This window comes from Centropristis striata, chromosome 6, assembly GCF_030273125.1.
Source record: "Centropristis striata isolate RG_2023a ecotype Rhode Island chromosome 6, C.striata_1.0, whole genome shotgun sequence".
NCBI lineage: Eukaryota > Metazoa > Chordata > Actinopteri > Perciformes > Serranidae > Centropristis > Centropristis striata.
Genome location: NC_081522.1, coordinates 16,676,756 through 16,699,125, shown reverse-complemented (window position 1 = coordinate 16,699,125; position 22,370 = coordinate 16,676,756). Strand labels below are relative to the sequence as shown.

Here is a 22,370-nt window from a genome sequence, read left to right as displayed (position 1 = left end):
CCATCTCTGGACAGTGCAGAGCAGATTTGAAATGATCTTGAGACATCCTCTCACACAGTAGTTTGCTGTTATTAAAAACAATACGCCTATATTCCAATTTTTCGAACCTGAAACTTGGAATCTGATATGGAGACAGCTCTATTCACTGATGTTGGTTTGAACTTGCGTGATGTCACAAATGACATCACGCAAGATCAAAGCAACATCAGGGAATAGAGCTATTCCTTGATGTTGGTGATGTCATTTGTGACATCATATGCAGTCTAAACGTGTCATTCGATAATATGACGTCATGGCATATGCACTGACGCTTGCGCAGTAGAATTGTTTTTTTAAGATGCTCATACGGGTCACACAGGCTTGACTTTTGCACTTTTTAGTTGACTAAAATGTTTTTTTTTAATTAAGAATACAAATTGTTTTGGGCCCTATTGGTAAATGAAAAGTTGGAATGTAAAGAAATTACAGTTTCATTTTTTTAAATAATTTTCTTGTCACAGCCACAGGGAGCCGCAGGTTGCCTACCTCTGGACTAGAATCTGTAAGGATTTGGAGTTTAAGAAATGACCCATGGAGGGCAGCAATACGCCTTTGCTGCATCTAGTCTACGGTAAATGTCATAATCAGAAGAAGAAGAAGAAGCGCCCTCCCCCCTTCCCCCAAGGAGCGATGAAGCTGCAGCGGTGACTCCGGGTGGCGGTAGGAGGAGACCGATTGTACCGTGTCTTCCGCATTTCCAACACCGTTTCCAATCCTGGTTGCACCGCACACAGCTAAGTTACCTCGGTGCACGCCTGTGTGCCCTCTCCCTCTTTTTTCCTGGTATAAGGAAAAATAAAACACTTATACACAATTCTGCTGCCATATCGGCTGCCCCACAATCTGTCCTATTAACACAGCAACATCCTGGAGTAGTCCACCGCATCATCCATGCATTGGAGTCCCGGGCCCCAGCGCACCGGCTCCGGCTCAAGCCATGTCGGCCAGGAATGCTGCGGCTGGCGGCGGTGACAGAGCGGGAGGCGAACCGGCAGGTAACAGAAACACTATTAAAGTTATTCACCAGTTTAAATGCTCACACGGGTGGCCCAGCGCATGTGCGGCAATGAGATTTACCAACAAAGAGTGAAGCGCAGTGGTGTGTTTATGATCATGTCTTACCGGTAGACCATAACTTTGCGCTATTCAAAACTAGGTCAGTAGATCAGTAGAGCAAACTCATCCTCTGCGCCATTTATGAAACACTACACGACATTTGTGCTATGGCCAGCGTATTGTGCAGAATATGACTAACGTTATCTCGACATCTCATCAATCATAGCGTTAATTACATTTATGTTTAGTGTTTGCCAACGTTACCCAAAAGACTGAACCAAGAAAATGTTAGCTTAGCATTGGTAGCATGGCCTGTTTAGCGGAGCAACGGCTTCAAATCAATAGTCTGTTAGACAATTTGTTCTGACAATTTAACGTAAGATATTTGACACATTATTAGACCATGCTTTCCGACTGAAATGGTGTCACGGTGTGTCAAGCTTTTTAGGCCTAACGCAAGTTAACGTTAGATAACTGTATGGTCGCTCGCACCAACGAACGTCCTATCGTTAATGTAACGTTTATGTATGTATGTGTGATTTTCATGGTGTTTTTACACAGGGACTGCACCTCTGTACATGTCCACAATCTACTCCGCTGCCATGTAAATCTAACTACTAAAATCAGTAAGTCAAAGACCAGTTTCATCTCACCTGTCAAAACAAGCACGAAGGTTGTAAACAGCAGGGTTCGTACGGCTGCTTGAAATTCTTGAAAATGCTTGAATTTTAATGTTGAATTTCAAGGTTGGAAAAGTGCTTTGATTTTGGATTAAGTGCTTGTAAATGCTTGAAATTCTTACTGTATTTCTCTTGCAATCTGACTATAGATAACCACATTTTGAATGGAATAATATATATAAACTGAATAGCCTGTAGCCTATCTGAAATGAAGACCGTCTCGCCTGCGTCTTCTTGTTTCTGAGATGTTTCTTGTTGCTCTACCCTGTATCTTCTTACTGAAGGGAGTTTTTGAAATTCATAGTGGATGTGAGAGGTCCTGAAGTAGGCCCATTTGTGAGGCTGATGATTTTTGTGAGCTCACTTTTGCTCCTAGCTCCTAGATTCCTTTACCAGTATGTTTTATGAGATTAGCAAACTACTTTTATTTGTTAAAAGTGTAATACCATTGCTGGTGGTATGGTTAAGTGAAATTATCCCTTTTAGGTATCAAAGTACTCATCTAAAACATGCCATTTACAACCGTTGAAAGGTACTGGAAAAGCTTGAAAATGGACCTTGAAAGTCCTTGAAAAGTCCTTGAATTTGACCACTGAAAGAGTGTACGAACCCTGAAACGGTGTCAGCAGTGTCACCGGTCTATCAGGACCTATTTGTTGTTGGTACAAAACAAAATGGCAAACGATTGTTGTTTGTTGTTATGGTGACAACATATGTCAGTGGGTCCTTAAAGTGGGTGATCAGACTGAGATGGAGACAGCCCTAGTTTTTTGTTTTTTTCCCCCCTATTGTCTATGTGTGTTGTTTCTATCTCTGTGTCTTTGCTTGGATATGAACATGAATGGCTGGTGGCAAGTTAGCATGTTAGCACTGCAACCCGCTTTCCTCCTAGTGAAAGAATCACCTAGCTAGAGGGAATGAGGCTGTGTGACCGAACCATCACTGAGTGTTCTGTTTAGCCCATTTTCTGTAACCAGTGTAGCAAGAAAGCTTGATGGATTCAGCATCACTAGTTCAAGAACACCCTTTAGGCTTGCCCTACACATGAAGGCAGTTCTTTCCTTTTGTCTGTCTCTTGTTGCTACTTGTTTGAAGCAAATAAACCCAACAGTCTTTAATTCCTCTTTAGCAGGGAGGCCATGGAAAAGCAACTCCACAAATGACACCTCTCCATGCTTCGTAGACTCCACTGCTGCAAAACATCACCTCAGTGAGTTTGCCAACTTGCAAACTCTATGCTCACAGTTCTTTTGAGTGGCTATGGTTCTTGTAATAATGGCTGTCACTCTGATCATTCTGCTATTTTGAATGCAAATTTATTTTCTATCCTTACTGTATTTGTATGGTTTTTGATAAATGCAGTTTATGATTAATGTAACCTGAGATAACCATCAATAAGCATATTTTAGACGTGCATATTGGATTCATAAATGGGTCTGTCCAGTTTTGAGATACTCCGCCCTGCCTGAATGTTTCATGTTTATTTAAGTGTTTGCCAATCAAGCTATTGTGTTGGCAACAGTCAAAGACTGTTGACGTCCTGGGCAGGTCCCAGGTGTTTGTGTGTGGGTGTATTATTTAATTTATCAATGTGAAGTAGGATGGCACTGGGTAGCTCATGAGTTTGACTGCACAGTTCACCATTGTTGCATAGATTTCAACACTTTGAATTAGGGCTATTGATGCAATTGAATAGTTTATTGTTTTTCTGTGGAATCACATTGTGATGAAACCACATATTGAAATATTGTAATACACAGTGTACGTTGTGTTATGTTGACCAGCACATACTTACGCTAAATTAAACAAAATCTGATGGGAAGTATTTATTGGCAGTTTCATTTGGAGCTTTTTTTGTTTGTTTGTTAATTTGTTTGTTTTTATGTGAGAGACTACATTACCACACAGTTTAATGCAATGAACAAACTGTACTCCCAGCTGGCAGCCTTCCAAGACCTGTGTGCCAGATTTTCTTAATTAATTCAGCTTTGTTTAACTCCATGTCTACACCCAATGATTCAGTTAATGGGAATACCCCAATTTGATTATTCCATATTTGTGTGCATGTATGTACAGAGTCAATGTATAGCTGGAAGTATTTTCTTTCCTCTATAATTTCACTTGAAGCTATTATGTTAATTTCGCACTAAAGCTCTTAAATGAGAACATACTTAGCACTTCTGATTTGTGAAGTATTTAATTTACAAAGGCGCATACAAAAAAAATAAGCTTTTCCGTGTGTTTTTTTTTTCATATTTATAAAAATGACTAGAAAACATGCTATATCCTGATATATATATATATATATATATATATATATATATATATATATATATTGTTATTGTTATTGTTATTGAAATATTAATGGGCCTATATTGGGTTAGAAGATTTTGGCAGCCCTACCTTGAGTAATATAATATACGTTATTTGAATTTTCTAACATGGAAAACCAATCTGCCTTTTTCCTGTGCTGCTACAACTGTGTGACAAAGTGAGTAGGCCACTCAGCACAGCTCGTGGGGTTATTTAGGTGCCACAGATGCTCATTCATGGATTGAGTGAATGAGCAAGTTAATGAACACGTGAGAACAGAAGAGTGGGATTATGGGACTTGGCAGAGGGATATCTAAATGGCCTGATGTCCAGTCATCTAGCTACCTTCACTGTGACCCTGTAATCCATCAGATCTTGACAGGGGGGGGCGGGATTAAAAATCAGGTTGTTGCTGATCTGTTAATGGCTATTTGGGTCACAAGGTCTGGGGAGCAGAGTTGAAAATAGGTGCAATGGGTATCAACCCCATTTGGTCTGCCTCGTGCCGTTCTCTGGAGTTCCTCTCCCACACATACACTGACAGTCTTCTGATGGCATGATTCAATCACAGTCAGACACATTTGACCAATATAGCAGATAGGCTGCATAGAGAGGTAGACGCTGATGATTTGTCTGTAGTCTCTGAACATCTCTACCACAACAGTTTGGGCTTTATTAATCTCTATTAGCACATGCATACACAATAGATACATCCATTAGAATAAATACATCTGTAGGTCGACAACAAATATTCAGGCATCTGCAGCATGCACGTTTCTGTTTAATCGTTGACTAGCACTGATGGGTTGCTTTAGCTGTGGTGAGATGTACGGATGAAAGGATTATTTGATTAATCTGTTAGACTTGAGGCTTTTGATTAAAGAATCATGGAGAGTAAGGTGTAAAGTTTCCATTACAGGTGAGATGGCAGCAGGTGATTTCACTGATTAACAGTCCTTCAGGGAAACAACCTGCTGTAGTGTTTGTCTGGCCTGATGCTTAAGTCTCCATGGCGCATGAGAAAAAGAGCATGGATTAGAAACAAAGCTAATTGTAGACCCCTTTACAGTAATAAATACTAAATTATTATGTTGGTTGCAATAAAATATGAGGATCTGGTTTTCCATTTTATATATTGTAAATGGGATACTCATGGATGTTTTAGCTGCTTTCAGAAAACCCGTGCATTGCCATAAGTATGTATTCATACATTACATGCCACACTACAATGTCTGCAACTCCATAATTCACTTACTTTTCATAAGGTACGCACACCATCCAGCACATACACATTGAACATTGATATTCACTGGAAACTATTTAAATATTATTGGAAAATCGAACCTTGTAGCACACTTTAAAACTCAGAAAGATAAGTAGGCTAAATAGACTTAAAGTTGAGATGAGTCAGGCATGGAAATCCAGAGCGAAGTGGAGCCTGCGGCTTAATTTGACTCAACACGGTAAACCTCACCCGGCCCGGACACGGAAAGGATTGACAGATTGATAGCTCTTTCTCAATTCTGTGGGTGGTGGTGCATGGCCGTTCCTAGTTGCTGGAGCAGAGCTCCCCTAAAAGGCGTCCTATGGGAAACCGTGCGATGCCGCAACACGTCCTACGTAAATAATGATATTTTGAAAAATGAATGAAAAAATCTTCAAAATCGAGGATGCACACCTTCGTGCCAAGCATGCACAAGCCACATACGAAATCTGAGGTCAGTCTGACTAACGGTCAGCGAGAAATGCACTAGACACACACACACACACACTCACACAGTTTATAGATGGATGGATAGCAAAGTGATATTGTCCCTGGTCACTTGTGATGTTTGTTTTAATGCTAATCAATTAATTAAAAAAATACATATATAACAATAAAGTTACCTGTTATTCAAATTCATATTAGAATGTACTGTCTCTAATTAAATACTCTATAAAAAGCTTCCAATTGCATCATATTATCGGCATAAATAAAGAGCCAATGTCAGTACCCACCAGGCCCTCAGAAGAGCGCTTGGCTTTGAAGCCAATTTTCATTGTGGCGAAATGGTGAAATTTATGGGTCCTTCACATGATGCTATTAGGCCCCCAAAACCTTGCATTACTAAAGAGATGTCTGTTAATCAGTGGATACATTTATATGAACATCACAACCCCCCAAAAATGACTCCTTTCGCAACCAGAATTTGATTAATTTGGTCCAAACACATTTGGAAAGTCTAGAAGAGCTGGTGAAATAATGTGTCAATAAACATTGATTGCTGTGGGTATAAATTTATTCTGTAAACATTATTTTTCACATTAGTATTGATAGTAACAATTCAAATGTTGTGATAAAGGTGTTGTGAGAAAAGCTGTACAAATCATGGAGAACGTACAATCTGAAAGATTTCTAGCATTAAATGCAGTAGTGCAAGTCCCCAGTCCCTATTACCAGTTAGAGATCATTGTGTGCTGTGTGTTTCAGAAGATCTGCTGGTTGATGAAAACCAAAGCGGTTCTGTGTCTTTGCCCATCCTGATGACCCCGTCCTCAGCTGTTGGCATGTCCTTGAGCATGGAGATGCCCCGGAAGCGCAAGGGTAGCATGGACAACCTGTAAGTGTTGTGATTGCTTTGATTTGGCCTGCATAAAATCTCTAAAATCCGGTGACCTAAATTGTTGCTAGTTGCTATTGAAAGTCATGATTTTCTTTCATAGGGATACAAAAACTGCTTCCATCCTTGACGCAGACATGGAAGATGACCAAAACGGGTACTGTGTGCTAATTAGGCCTTTCATTGCTGACCTATTTATTTTGTGCATTTGCATAATGTTTCCTGTCATGCATTCATATTAGGTTTTGTACATTGCAAATCATTACATTATTTTGCACAATATCTTTGTCTTATTGTTAAGCTCATGTAAAAGGTCTCGGTCTGTCTAAATGTCAATGTGTGTTTTTCTGCTCTATAGGTCAGATGATGACCAGCATCTCAAAATTAAATGCTTCAGGTAGGTTATATTTGACACCTGAACATTTCACAGATGCAGATACTATCTGAGGTGAAAGGAGAAGTCCTCTTTGAATCTTCTGAATTTTTTCTTATTTAATATGTCTGCAGGGAACCGCACAGCCAAATTGAGAAGAGGAGACGGGACAAAATGAACAATCTCATTGACAAACTATCAGCCATGATCCCTACTTGTAACCCCATGTCCCGTAAACTAGACAAACTCACTGTGCTCAGAATGGCTGTACAGCACCTCAAATCTCTCAAAGGTACCATGTTAAAAATAATCTACTCTGATTTTGTTATCACTGATGTATTCACTATATTTAGGTATAATTCTGGTTTATTGCTACATGGGTTTTATTTTACTAGATTATTGTTATTAGTCTCAAGTAGTTTTTTTTACATACAGCAGTTAGTTAGATTTTTTTCTAACCATGAAACATCCAATCTGGCAACAAATAAGTCACATTTTAGTTCATTGCATTTGCCATTGATCTAATTACTTAATGAGAATGTACATGGTTGTTCTTTGTAGATAAACTATAAAAGACCCTTTAAAGACCTATTTATGGCAGGTATTACATAGAGGATTAGCTTTGAGTTTAAAAAGTATGCAGCAACTCTGATTAAATCCAGGTTTGAATAAACTGTAATTAATCTTTTATCTGTTTTTTTTAGGTTCAGCAAGTTCTTTTTCTGAAGCCAGCTACAAACCTTCATTCCTTCCTGACGAAGAGCTCAAACACCTTGTCCTCAAGGTAAACGTACCCTTGACAAAGCCAACTATACTACAAGGCTAAAATTCTAGTGACAATGCCCCTGCTATGCTTTGGGTTCTGTTCAACCTAAAGTGAATACAGACAGATCATCAACATTCTCATATATGTGTTGAACTTTGAGTTTGAACCATTGTCTATGCTATAATCGATGCATTACATTTTCATGATAATTGAAATGCTTTTCTTCATTTAAAGACTATATTAAATACAATATAATATATAAATCTTTTGTTTTGACCGTGTCATCATATTTGCTCCGCCTATTTCCCCCCCATGTTTCTTTGTTGTGCAGGCTGCAGATGGGTTCCTGTTTGTAGTGGGCTGTGATCGTGGGAAAATAGTTTTTGTCTCAGAGTCCGTCACGAAGATTTTAAATTATAGTCGGGTAACGCTTTTACATTTGTTACTGTATCTGAAGCTTTTTTGTTCATGTAAAACCCCGAACACACCAGATGGGTTGTGTTGTCTTGGCACTTGTGGTGATGGACTAGAACCAACCAATGTGTGTGTGGGGGCTGTTAGCACCATATTTGACATTGTGTGGACAGATTTCAGAGTGCAAAATTGATGCTCATATTTTTATCACGGCATTAAAAAAAGCACATCTTTATATAAATGACTGTGAATTAAATCTAGTTATCTAGTGAAAAATGAAATGTATTGTAGTTTTTCAGTTGCTTCTGCAGATTGTAATCAAATTGTAGTGTCACTAACAGTTCATTTAAAATCCTGATTTTATAAAAATTACAATTCATTACAGTCATTGGGAGTTGGAGCACAGCATAATGTAAATATATCATTTTTGCTTACTTCACGAAAAGGACATTCATATGGTGTCCTTAAAGCTGTTGCTTTTTCTGCCTCGTGCTTACTGAAATCTAAATCTGCTCCATCTCTGCCCCACACAGTATCTGGTGTGCTCTGGGGTCAACAGTCCACAATCATTTTAATTTGCTATTTGTCAGCAGGAACTGTCTTAGATGCAGAATGGTTTTTACATTTCTTTTTATCAGCATGGGAACTGCTTTTAGCTCAGTTTGATAAGCTTTTTGTTTTCATACAGACGGAGCTGATTGGACAAAGCCTGTTTGACTACATACACCCAAAGGACATGGGAAAAGTGAAGGAGCAGCTGTCAGCTTCTGAATTATACCCTCGTGAACGGCTAATAGATGCTAAAAGTAAAGCTTTGTTTGTGTGTGCGTGCGTGTGTGTGTGTGTGTGTGTGCGTGTGTGCGTGCGTGCGTGCGTGCGCGTGTGTGCGCGTGTGTGTGAGAGACACTGGCCAAGAAAGCAACATAAAACATGACAAGTTACAACATTTAAAACACAGTTAACAGCCATCACATCATCAATGAAAGAGCCTCAAGTAGAGACTCATACAGAGCAGTCACACCGACCAAGGGAAATTATTTCTTTATCCTTTAGAATCGATTTAAATTCTCCAATTGTGATCAACTCAGACAATTTCAATTCTTTTTGCAGAGTGGTCCATGATAAAGTGGCGGCGTAACTAAAAGCTTTCTTACCTAATTCAGTTCTCACTCTTGGTACCAGCATCTGTACAATATTTTGTGAGCGTAGACCATGTTTGGTTTGGTTTCGACACATGTATGCACACAGGTAAGAGGGAAGCAGTCCAAGAATACATTTATAGATAAAAACTAACCAATGAGACTGCCTGCGAACATGTAAAGATGGCATTTCAGCCGTGGCATACAGAGTACAATGATGTGTGCGATTTCCCAAGCCAGTAATGAAACTCAGAGCACAATGATCAACACAGTCCAACTTCTTAAGGCTCTAAGTTGTTGCTTTCATGAAAAGCAGATCACCATAATCCAGTAGAAGCAAAAAAGTTGCATTAATCAAATATTTCCTTGTCAGATAGGAGAAACACGACTTGTTTCTAAAGAAGAATCCTAATTTTAGTTTTAGTTTTGTCACAAGGCTTTCAATTCAGCTTCTGACCAATAGCGATCCCTAAATATTTGTAAGCCGTGACCCTTTCAATTTCATCACCATGTCCCGTTGTTATACTTGGCAAATTGGGTGTCAAGTCTTTACCATTTGAAAAGATCATAAATTTAGATTTCTCCGCATTCAATACCAATCTAAGTTCAGCTAGATGGGCCAATTGAACCAATCAAAAGCAGATTGCAGGTATTGAAGGGTCTGAACTAGTGAAGAGGATGGACAATAAATGACTGTATCATCTGCATAGAAATGAAACGAGGCATTTGATACATTATCACAAACATTAACGTACAATGAGAACAAAAGAGGACCCAGGATCGAGCCATGGGGCACACCTTTTGTCACAGGGAGGAAGGCAGACGAAGAGCCAGAAACCTGGACAGATTGTGTTCTCGACAATAAATAATTGGAATACCAACCAACAGCATGTTCAGAAAGACCAATATTAAAAAAGTTTGTTTGCCAAGACGTTATGGTCTACTGTATCAAAAGGCTTTTGATAAATCAATAAAAAGGGCTGCACAATATTTTTTGCAACCCAGTGCCTGGATACAATCACTTTTAAAGCTGCAGACTATGTACTGTGCCGTTTTCTAAAACCTGATTGATGTTGCGATAAAATACTGTTTGTGTCTAAAAACTCTTTAAGTTGCTCACTTACCAATTTCTCATTTTTTTTTTACTAAAACACATAATTTAGGGATTGGCCTATAATTATTAAGAACGATGGGGTCACCTCCTTTCAGCAAAGGAAAAACAAAGGCAGATTTCCAAATAATAGGGATCTCATTATTGGAGAGGGTAAGATTAAAAATATGAGTCAGTGGGTCTGCAATAAAATCTGCAGTAATCCTGAGGAAATGCGGGTCTTTCATATCAGGACCAGCAGATTTGGAAGGATCCAGTTGCTTTAAAGCTCTGTGGACTTCCACCACAGTCAGAGGGATAAAATTAAATTACAATAAACATTTAACACATTGTCATGTCTCCAGCCGGTCTGCAGGTACAGGCTGACCTTCCTGTTGGTGCAGCACGGCTGTGTTCAGGCGCACGCCGCTCATTCTTCTGCCGCATGAAATACAACAAAATTTCTGTCAAAGTAGAGGAGAAGGAATTCCAAGCCAGCACCTCCAAAAAAAAAGGTTGGGGAAAGTAAATCACTTTTGTCCATTCAGGGTTTGAATCTATTTGGTATCATGTTTAACAGCTAAAAAAATCAGGAATCCATTCACATGAAGTCTTTATGTAGACTTAGTCAGACTTTAAACACCCCTCGTACTGTACATTTTGATTTGTGTCTGCATGTGCCTGCAGAGACCCAGAAGTACTGCACAGTTCACTGTACAGGCTACATGCGCAGCTGGCCGACCAGTCAGTTGGGAGCAGATGGGGAAGGTGAGGCAGACAAGCAAGACTGCTCCCACTTCAGCTGCCTGGTGGCAGTGGGACGCGTGCACTCCCACTCATCTCCCCAGGTTAATGGAGAGGTCCGAGTTAAACCCACAGAGTTTGTCACACGCTACGCCATGGATGGAAAATTCACCTTTGTCGATCAAAGGTAGAACTGAATCTGAATTAAGGGGTGGTAGAGGGTCTGTACAATCATTGAAACATTTCAAATATCCTCCATTGATATGTCTAATATCTTTGATACAGATGAAAAGAGAAGACATATTTACAACATATATGCAGTATTTATATACAGTGTTCACACTAACATGGTAGACTTGTTTGATTTTTTTCCTCCTTTCCTCCCACAGAGCAACGACCATTCTTGGTTACCTTCCCCAAGAATTGCTTGGGACATCGTGCTATGAGTACTTCCATCAAGACGACTTACCACATTTAGCAGACAGACATCGAAAAGGTACATTTTCAGTGACCTCACACTGTTTCTTCTAATTCTCTTGGATCCTTTATTAATTATGTAGGCCTATTTAGAGCAAAACTCATCCTCACTGTTTTTCTTCCACAGTGCTGCGGAGTAAAGAAAAAATAGAGACAAACTGCTATAAGTTCAAAACAAAATATGGGTCTTTCGTCACTCTGCAAAGTCAGTGGTTTAGTTTTGTAAATCCATGGACCAAAGAAGTAGAATACATAGTGTCAACTAACACGGTTATATCGTGAGTACATGTTTCAGTCCCTTGTATACATTACCTAGATCATTTTGTTCTGAGATAGATAAGCAGTATATTAACCAGTTTTCTCATCCTGTGACAAGGTATGATCACAGTCGCACTAGTCGGTCGGGAAACAAGTCCGAACAGTCGAGCAATTCCAAGACTTCTGAAGGTCAGTCAGTCTCTAAAGATATTATCTCTGGTACCGTGTGATAATTGAAAAGACAGATTGGGTAGCCATTGCACACTGTAAAGCATGTTATCCTTCACTTCCCTTCACTTTTCTGTTAGAAGATGGCAAGAAGTCCCTCCCTGTTATACCAGGCATCTCCACCACACCTGGAGCTATGATTTATGCTGGAAGCATAGGGACCCAGATCGCAAATGAGCTGCTGGATTTTAACAGGTGTGGCCTCACAATAGAACAAGCTTTATACCTTTTATAACAGTGACAGGGATAAATGAACCTGATGGTTGAGTGCAAAGACTGGATTCAGTCTTTCTTGTTTAACTACTATTGCTGTGCTTATCAGTTGTTATGGACTTTACAGTTTTAAGTTGTTCTGTATGATTTTAGGATGAACTCATCACCCTCCAGTGGTAGCGTCAGCCCGTTCAGTCTACCACAGGATAAGTGTCCGCAAACTCACAATCAAATCGGCAACAATGTAAGTTGGTGTACCTTCATATCTTTGATCATTTGTACCTCTGTCCCAGTAATGAATTAAAGGGGTGGAAATGCTTTCCTATACACAAACCTGCATGAGGCTTTTCCGACTAGCCCAGCCCAACGAAGAAGCAAAAAAATAAATAAAAGGGCACAAGCACACAGAAAGTTTCCTATAGCATGAAGGGCAGCCTACAACACTGCACTGCATCCTTTCATTTTTTAGGCATCTGTAGAGGGCCACTCTCATGAGTTTACCAGTCACTAAGTATAATTCATGAAAATACTTTAATTGTCCATAACTGTCCTTAACTTTCCATAATTTAATTAACCATGAATACTGACAGGGATGATGACCAACATTAGTGTATTTTTTACATAGTAAGTAAAAATAAAATAACTCATATTACATATGAAGTTATTTAGTCAAACAACTTATTGAAATTACACCAAATCAGATTTTAATTATAATGAATTTTTATATCAATTTGCAAGGGATTTGCAAAAGATATGAACACCTCTCTACTGATGTATACAGCTGTTCATCCAGAAATGCTGATAATTTTTTTCTCATAATTAAACCATGCAAAATATTTTCAGAGTAGAGAAACAGTGACTTTCATCATATCTGACTTATTTTTGCAACCAGTGGAATTGCACCATGCTGGCCATTAGAAAAAAAACGCTTTAAGGTTCACTTAAAGGCATCACTTTTCTAGCCCAGAGGTTCCAGCAGAATGTACTAGAAATGTATCTTACATTTTTTTTCAAAAGGTCCAAAGGCATAATATAGGCTTCGCAGATTTGATTCTTTCCTCTTTTTCCCCTCATGATTAAACTGTTGTCATTTTACTGCTAGGGCTATAATTTGCTCCTCCTTTGGTCTTTAGGTGCCAAATGGAGAGGCAACTGACATGGAGATTCCAGGAAAATCCAGTTCAGAGGATGAGCCCCAAGGAGCTGCATTTTCAGGAGAATCACTCATGGGTACTCTTTCTGATCCTTTTGATAAGCTTATTTATAAACTATAAACTCTTATAAATCTGATAACTTGTATTTTTCTCACCTCAGGGGATAATTCCCAGCTGGATTTGGACAGTGTGGTTGGACCGGGCCTTAGTAGTCTTAGCAATGATGAAGCAGCCATGGCAGTGATCATGAGCCTCCTGGAGACAGACACAAACTTGGACGAGGCTGTGGACTTTGAAGAGATGCACTGGTCTTTGTAGGATCTGCTCTTATAGTGTGATAACACTGAAAAAACACTTGGACCGTGATTTTTGTGATGAAAACTGCTTGAATGCTTACTCAGAGACAGCATTCCTTTTTGTTAAAATACTTTTTTTATTTATAAGTTACCCTTTTCCACATAGGCTGTGTAGTAGTTGTGTGGCTGCTCTAACAGGGAGCAGGAGTGACGACAATAGGGGACACCTGCTTTCCCTCTTCAGAAGGAGGATGTGCCCCTAAAGCCTTACAGCGGTCTGCCTGCCCTGAAACGCTGTTCCTAACTGCTTTCTTCACATCTACTGTCCTCCTCTGTCTAACTGAAGAGGCCTGACAACGTTGAAGAACCCTTGGACACGATGACAGTGACATGATGTACATCATGATGGCTCGATATTTTCTCCTCCACCTCCATTTGAACAAAGGTTGGGAGTGACAATGCAAAAAAAAAATTGCACTGAATTGATTTCATGTTTTTTAACGGTTGTGATTTGATTAGGTACTGTACGTTTAATTAAAATTCAAGGAAGACACCTTGACACCTGGCCCATCTCTGTGACCCCCTCAGGATCCAAGCCGTAGGTAGCCAGTGTACCACGGCAGACCACACTTCCATAACCTCTAACTTTGAGAGTCACCTCTCGGTGTGCCGCTCAGAGATTTTCTCTTGTCAGTATCTGAACATTTTCCATGGAAACAGCCCAGCAACCTCCTCTCTTGTGCAATGACTTGGACATACTGTATATGTTGGTAAGATTGCAAACACCATGTCTTCAAGCCATATCTGTCTTAAAGGGATAGCTCGCGTAGGAAGAATATTTTCATTGTTTAATATCTACCCTTCTATAGACCCTTAGCCCTCAATTTGATTTGCCCAATTTAACATTTCGTAACAGAAATTATCTATAAGCATGACATTTCTGCTACATGCAAAGGGAAACACCTCATTTCAGGTGCTTAAATGAAAGTTTGGTAGCAGAAAACCCATTTCTGTGTCATGTTGATCTGAGTCTGACAGTAGAAGTGATAAATCAGGCTGTGATGGAAAAGGAGCTGCCCTCCAGTTTAAGGTTTAACATACTTGCTGACATTAATACAGAGTCTGCACTTCATTCACTTTGCAATATAATCTTGCAAGTAAGCCATATACTCTTAAGCACTGACAGCCTTTCACAAGACATATTATTGTGCTTGTCAGTTGTTTTGTAATGTAGAGCTTTCGTTCCATAAAATTGAAATTTAAAGGTAATGTTCCCTTCTCTCTCCATGTAATTGTCACTCCCACATTGTGTATGACTCAAAAACCTCACAAGGCATAAGACTATACTGCTGACTATTAATATCCCATCTGTTGTTGAAAGCGATCGTATGATGATCTATAGCACTGATTACCTGTTGGAATTTTGATTATTATTTGATATTAAATAAAAAATCATAAAAAAAACTCACAGGATAAGACCATGGACCTGAACACTAATTTCACAGGGACTTCCTTCTCTGCTAAACGGCCGCATCCTGCATTACAAAAGTAAAAACAATGGCCAAGTGTCACTGAATTTGTCAACAAAAGAATCCTAAGTATGTATGATTGAACAACAAGAAATACATAATACAGAGAACTTTATTGAAAATTCTAATTTCTGATGCAACACAGAAATGTGCTGCCCACTTCTCCTAAGCATGGTGTGTTCACTGGTGTGTCAAAAGGATGGGTTAAATGCAGAGTTTGAATTTCCCCATTGTGGGACTAATAAGGGAATCTTAATCTTGACATTCAGAGGACATAATCTGCTTCTTGCTGTTTTTGCCTTCACTATTTGGGTTAATTGTAATTATTAGTTGTTCTGTCCTATTATTGTTTTGCATTGGATATGATATGAAACATCCATAAAATGTGTCATTTAATCAGGGGTCGTCAGTATATTCAATGAAAAAGATTGGAAACCACTGATCTGTTTGTTAGTGGTTGCTGCTGAGAATCATGTGGCTGTCAGATGACCTTTTGGGTTGATGTAAGATTAAAAAATGTAGTTACCCAAGCATGTAAAATTATTGTCACTCTGATATTTCAAAAGATCGGCAGTAAAGGCCTTTCTGATGCCAAATAAACAGACATTCTATTTTTACATACAGATTTTAGAAAATTACGGTTTTGGCTTGTTTAAAAAGTGTAAGCACTTTCATATACTACCCTGTTATGAAAAGAAAAGTCGAAAGAACTGAAACCCAGCAATGTTTTCAGTTGCCACATTGATTTTATGACTATGTTACATTTATTACATTTCTTTTACCTGAATAATTTTGAATGTCGTACATTACTGGAGTCTCAGTGAAAAGAGCAAAGTCTGTGTGTGTTGGCTTGAAGTTTCTGTGAAGTGTTTGGACTGTGTATCTGAATCTTACCCTATGTCATTATTAGTACCTGAACCAGTCAGTCAAATATACTGCCCAAATATAAAATATATAGAACTGTGTAGCTTTTATACCATAATACCATTATAGTCATCTCATGAGGACTGTTAAGTATTTTCCAATAAGAACACTTGAAACGGTTGTTGTGAATTAAGAAGAATACTGTTTTTTCTCTCTGATGCTTGAATTACGAGAAGCCAGTGGATGGAGCAGCTGAACTCAAAAGGACCCTCCTGCCTGTGTCCGAAGTGCCTTTGGGACATATCTGCTCGGACATTCAATAAACCTGTGTTACAAATGGAGAACGCCTCACACCTGGCAACCTCTGCAGACTGAAAGGAGGGATAAAATGTATCATTGGATTATCTTGACGCATACAGTGCACATCGTGAACGAAGCAGAAGCTTGTTCACAGATAAAACAGGAGTTGTACATGTTGGCTTCAGCACTCACTACCTAACCAAACAAGCAGAGCTACAGAGTCATGCCATAGACACAGGCTGGTCTTTTGTTAAAGGCAACTAGTCCATTTTTTTTTTTTTTTTTTAGGGTTCCTGTCCTTGTTCAGTCATTGCACTGTTGTAGTTGTAATTTTCCCACGAAAACTAAAACTTTGCTCCCACTTCAGCTGATTTGGTCGTAACAGTGATGAGAGGTCACATGTTTTTGCTTCTGTCTATGTTTGAAATAAAACAGATTTTGTATACTAGGGAACATTATGTTTTGAATTTATGCTCTGTGTTGAGTTGCATGCAGTTTTTTTTTTTTTTATAATTTATTGTTAGTTTTTGTCATGGTTTTCATCTTTTGACTCAGCACAGCAGGAAGGACAGTAACTTGGTTTATATGGGCTGTTGGGAGCTCGTTACTGCCAGCATTGTACCACTACCTGCCATTTCATACAGTCATTTTTGTTTTTCGATTTGTCTCCATTGGAAGCACTTACTGTATTTGTCTATTGCTGCTACAATCTACATGTCTGTGCAGTCTTTCCAGGTTGTCAGGTTGTTAAATAAATATTAGTTTACTAAACCCTCAACAATAACTTTGGGGCATATTTTATATATATTCAGGTGCATCTCATTAATTTCAATATCATAGAAAAGTTTATATCAGTAATTCAATTAAAAATGTGGAAATAACACATTACATACACAGAATGAAACATTTCATGTCTTAATGTATATAATTTCTTCTCATTATAATGATTATGACTTACAATTATTGAAGACCTAAATTTCAGTGTCTCAAAAAATTTGAATATTACAAAAGACCAATTTTAAAAAGTATGTTTAATATGGAAATGTTGGCCTCTGAAAAGTATCTCCATCTATATGCACTCAATACTTGGTTGGGGCTCTTTGACTTGAATTTCCATGATATTCTAATGTATTGCAATGCACCTGTATATACATAGCACACGTTACAGCCACACTGAATCAAATGTTTCATGAAGCTCTTGCCACTTTTCATTCAGCAGTTTTCTGTCTATAGCAGTAAGTAAGTATAGCTGCAAGTAATTCCTTTTGCCCTCTACTGAACCTACTCACAACCTTCTTTTTTGTCCCCCACTTTGATGAGATTAGCTTTGAGTAATTTGTCAAATGTGATAAAGCAGTGGTTGTTGCAATTAAGAAAGCACTGCATAATCTGGGATTTGTTGTGTATATAAAGTCAGTGGTGCATCCCGAGCTGTTGCTCCTTTACAGAATGGGCCAAGCCGCTACCCTGCCTTGCCGGAGAGGGGGGTCTTATGTTACTGAGCTGTACGAATGGTTCAGGTAAGAGTTTCATTTGGCTTTTAAACTTTCAGCAAAGAAATTGTTCTATAATTTCATGAATTATCTGTATTTAGATATAAGCCTCTGAGTGTGGATCTTTAAGGATCCTGTCTGAGCTGTGAAAAGTTTGAACACAAAGCTGCAACATAGATTCATCTTAAACTTGCAGATTTTGCCAGGTAGCTCCATTAGGGAAAGCAGTAAAAACTTAAGTATTAAAAGACTACAATAATATAACAAACATAAGAACTATATAATACATTTAAGGGATATGGAATATAATAAAATATTAGCAATCAGGTAAAGAACTCAAGCTAAATGGTGGCACATTAAGTTGGGATAAAATATTTTTTAACCTCTTTCCATTAAATGATTGTGACATTGTGTTTAATTCTTTACATATAAAGTGTAAATCTTCTCAAAACTTTTATTTTTTATTTTTTCAAAAAATTCAATTTCTTCCAAACTACAATTAACAGAGGATTGTGTCTTAAAAAAAAATAATTTCAACTTTATGGGCGACTATTTATATACACATTTATATAATTTTAATTCATACTCTGAGGCAGTATTTGGCCTAATTGTCTTAGCACTCAGGTCCCAGGGTGTAAACAAGCTTTCAAACACGTGTAATCTCCACAGAGAGGGGTAGGTTGACCTTAATTCTCTTAATTCTTAATTGAAAAGACACGTTTCTAGAGCTAAACTTCTGACCCTTAAACCAAACTGTCTCCATATGTTTTCTTGTGTATTATAACAACTGACATTGTCATTCTATCTTTATTCAACAAATGTGTTATTTGTTTGTTTTTTTTGTGATAGAAAGTTTATTAATGAATGTCCAAGTGGGCTGATCACTCTACATGAGTTTCAAAGGCATTTCTGCAGTGGAACAGTGGGCAGTGAGTCAGCTGAGTATGCAGAACAAATATTCCGCACATTGGACAATAATGGGGTAAGAAAACCATGAATTACTTTTTTTAATGCAAAAATAAAACAGTTGTGACTTTACAGGAACAACAATGACAGGAATATGGAAAAAAATACCCGTGGACGGATCAAGGTGGAATATAAAAGTTGATAAGATGAGATAAAATAATACATACATACATACATACATACATACATACATACATACATACATACATACATACATATATTTTTTTTAAAAGCAAGTTATCAATCTGGAAACAAACGCACATAAACAAGATAACATCAACTAAAAATGTATTTTAAAAAATCTTAGGTAAATCATTATAATAATAATAACATCTTGCTTCTTACTTAAACTATTAAATATGGCATGTGTCTTATGTGTATGATTGTGCATATGTGTTTGTGTAAGAGAGAATAAATAAATCAAATAATAAAAAAGGAAAAGAAACAAATACATTTTTGAAAAAGTGTTTGATATTTAGAAGTATCAGCTGTAACCGTGTGTAACTGTGACTTTACCCTGTGTATCTGAAGAGTCCTGAGGGAAAACTTTTCCTACAGCCTTAAGAGGAAAATAATAAATGCTCTGCTATTATAATAATGCATCATAAAGTTACAAAAATGATGAGCAAACAAAGATGTTAATGAGAAAGCTTCTCTTCAGGACGGGGTGGTTGATTTCAGGGAGTACGTCATGGCCATCAGCATGCTTATTGAAGGTTCGGCTGTGGAGAAGCTGCGCTGGTCGTTTAAACTCTATGACAAAGATGGAGACGGAGCCATTGCAAGGGAGGAAATGCTGGAGATTATGCAGGTGTGTGTGTTTGCGTGTGTCTGTGTGTGTGTGTGTGTGTGTGTGTGTGTGTGCTTTTCTGTGTCTGAACTCTATCTCTTACTGTACTTATCATGAGATGATGCCACAGATGCTGCGTCTTTAAGTCCAGCTGGTGTGTGTGTGTGTGTGTGTGTGTGTGTGTGTGTGTGTGTGTGTATGTGTGTGTGTGTGTGTGTGTGTGTGTGTGTGTGTTTCCATTTGTTCACAGGCTGTGTATAAGATGAGTGTAGCAGCTGCTTTAACGAAACCCAACCCACTTACAGCTGAAGAATGTACAAACAGGATATTCGTGCGATTAGATAAAGACAATAACGGTGAGGACGTGATTTTCTGTTTTCTGCTTGAAATCTTGTTGTAGTGTAATTTCAACACATAACTGAATTTACAAATAGGTTAACTCGCCCTCAAGGTGATAGGGCACTTTGTGTGTTCGTGGCTATATTTCTATAGATAAAGGTAAATGTACCTATAAAATACCAAGTATATTATATGGTATTTACACTGTAAAACCATAGTGAGAAAAAACTCTGAATAAAGAACCTACATTGGCTTCTAATCTGTTCACAACCCAATTATGTTCAAACCACAAAATATATATATTTTAATGGTGGATTTCCTCTCTAAGTACAATCACAAATCATTAGAAAAAAAATAAGAATAAAAAAAAAAAAAGTCAAATCCTTGACAAAAACACAAGTTTATTCTTTTTTTGTTAATGGTTCACTCATGAATAAAGTGTTGCTTTAAAACTTATTGTTTTGACGGGGGGGGGGGGGGGGGGCATAGCCTACTAAAAAGTAGGCTATGTTCGAAGTCTTCTGAGTTGTACAATTTGAATCTTTAGGATGTACTATCAGCTGATTGTATAATTAGAAAAATCCAATCAAAACAGGCAGAATAAATCAAAACAGTATTTCCAAATTCACTTTACTTTTCTAATTCCCAATTTCCTTTCCTGTAACTTTTCTTAAAATTATATTTTGGCATTATATCTCATGTTGGCTTTAAACACAAGTTATACACAAATGACGAACTTGTGTACAATATCACTAATAAATGTAAAGGTTAATAAAGCTTCCTCATTGTCTCGCGGTCAGCCATGTTTACTGACAAAGGGGGTGTGACTCTAATGCAGTCCCCTATAGATGATGTGGAACACTGGGATTGGTTTATCCAGTTAAATACATTTGTGGGTTTGGTTGAAATTGTGAGGCGACACTGATGTTTAAACTAACGATTTGACTGACTGATTTTGAGTGATCCTTTAATAGGCAGTTTTATTTGAGTTACCTAACATTAAAAGCATTAAGCTGTTTCGCGCTAATATCAACACTTGCATGCAGCATAGTCAAAGATGGGAACTGAACCAAATGATACTAATAGAGTTTGTCCTTGACTCTTTGTCTGTCCCTGTTATGTCTGTAGCCATCATCACTCTGGAGGAGTTCATAGAGGGAGCGCTGGATGATGATTGGATCAGGGAGATGTTGGAATGTGACCCCACCACTGTGAAGGTGGAGAGGCCCCTGAGGAGGGACACCGCTTTGGGGACCCATGGTTGACCCCAAGTTTGGTATTCTGTTCACTGGGATATTAACCAGTTGATGTTTCAATTAAAATATCCAAGAAATGTTCCAGCAACACTTCCATTGTCCAATGACATATTATATCACAGTGACATAGAGGTAGAGAGCACTGGTAAATTTAGATATTGTTTTCATAATATGAAAAGCATTCCTTTCTGCATTGTTGTTTTGTTTTGTCTCATTTTTCTCCCGTGACTTGGACCAGTTGTTTTGTGGATATTTCTCCATTTGTTGCATTATTGGATGTAGTTTTGATTATTTCTGGCTTTCTGTTTTTGATTGCATCTCCTTAAAGAATAAATCATGGCTATGAGACAAAATAAATTGTACTTGTCTTTCTCATTTACATTATTAGATATCCATTTGGATACCTTGTGGCCAGAAGTGTACCAGGTGAATGACCCTAAATCAATTTGAAGTAAATTTATTGTCATGTTTGCTGTGCCTCTAAGTTTACCTTGACTACCCGAGGCCCTGTAACATCAGCATACCCTTAGTATTTATTTATCAGACAGCTTTATCCATTAAATATAATATGGAATTTACAAAGATCCATGCAGCATATTCACTATGTTTACTTTTAATTACTTTTAACTTAAGTAGGAAACACCCTGTTGTGCTTCTGTTCGTTATTTAAATAATACCTTGATTTTATAACTCTTACTTCAATTGATTTTTTTTTTTTGCACAGTAGTGTTGTTACTTTGTAAGGATAAGGGATTTACTTACACCACTGACACTTTAAAAAAAAAAAAGTTTTATATATCAAACAGCAATACAATGCACAGTTACAAAGAAGAAGACATGAGTTTCAGAAAGATAAACAATGCAAAAAATAAAATGGAAGTAAATAATATATTGTTTAAATAGAAGAATAATCAAATGGAAAAGAATGAAACAAAAACAAATAAATAAAAAATAAAATAAACAGATGCAAGATTACATGTTAAAGACATCAGT

The 22,370-nt window shown here is 37.9% G+C and overlaps 2 protein-coding genes across 8 annotated transcripts; both read left to right on the top strand.

The window, feature by feature from the left end:
- Positions 1-214: 214 nt before the first annotated feature.
- bmal2 (basic helix-loop-helix ARNT like 2) lies at positions 215-16,986 on the top strand. 7 transcript variants are annotated; one of them, XM_059334592.1, is made up of 18 exons: positions 215-1,034; positions 2,905-2,985; positions 6,559-6,688; positions 6,792-6,845; positions 7,047-7,085; positions 7,196-7,353; positions 7,766-7,845; positions 8,159-8,251; positions 8,930-9,047; positions 10,836-10,985; positions 11,158-11,401; positions 11,604-11,710; positions 11,819-11,969; positions 12,068-12,138; positions 12,258-12,372; positions 12,544-12,634; positions 13,524-13,620; positions 13,705-16,986. In XM_059334592.1, exons 1-18 carry the CDS (start codon positions 977-979, stop codon positions 13,860-13,862), a joined length of 1,995 nt encoding a protein of 664 aa, XP_059190575.1. In that variant the 5' UTR covers positions 215-976; the 3' UTR covers positions 13,863-16,986. The 7 variants fall into 7 exon arrangements, with proteins under 7 accessions (XP_059190575.1, XP_059190578.1, XP_059190577.1 ...); XM_059334591.1 differs by lacking the exon at positions 215-1,034 and adding an exon at positions 1,123-1,721 and having other exon boundaries at positions 12,261-12,372; XM_059334590.1 differs by lacking the exon at positions 215-1,034 and adding an exon at positions 1,125-1,721 and having other exon boundaries at positions 6,562-6,688.
- A 996-nt stretch (positions 16,987-17,982) lies between these two features.
- On the top strand, positions 17,983-21,784 carry si:ch211-245j22.3 (uncharacterized protein LOC563798 homolog). The gene is made up of 5 exons (XM_059335914.1): positions 17,983-18,053; positions 18,876-19,008; positions 19,654-19,803; positions 20,033-20,138; positions 21,250-21,784. Exons 1-5 carry the CDS (start codon positions 17,983-17,985, stop codon positions 21,384-21,386), a joined length of 597 nt encoding a protein of 198 aa, XP_059191897.1. The 3' UTR covers positions 21,387-21,784.
- The last annotated feature ends 586 nt before the right edge of the window (positions 21,785-22,370 follow it).

Excerpts from the sequence above, each read along its gene's own strand:
- bmal2 (XM_059334588.1), top strand. The coding sequence starts at position 1,574 with ATGGTCGCTCGCACCAACGAACGTCCTATCGTTAATGTAACGTTTATG. Across the intron at positions 7,846-8,158 it reads TCAAACACCTTGTCCTCAAG|GCTGCAGATGGGTTCCTGTT; the intron begins GTAAACGTACCC and ends TTTGTTGTGCAG. Across the intron at positions 8,252-8,929 it reads AGATTTTAAATTATAGTCGG|ACGGAGCTGATTGGACAAAG; the intron begins GTAACGCTTTTA and ends GTTTTCATACAG.
- si:ch211-245j22.3 (XM_059335914.1), top strand. The coding sequence starts at position 17,983 with ATGGGCCAAGCCGCTACCCTGCCTTGCCGGAGAGGGGGGTCTTATGTT. Across the intron at positions 18,054-18,875 it reads GAGCTGTACGAATGGTTCAG|AAAGTTTATTAATGAATGTC; the intron begins GTAAGAGTTTCA and ends TTTTTGTGATAG. Across the intron at positions 19,804-20,032 it reads AAATGCTGGAGATTATGCAG|GCTGTGTATAAGATGAGTGT; the intron begins GTGTGTGTGTTT and ends ATTTGTTCACAG.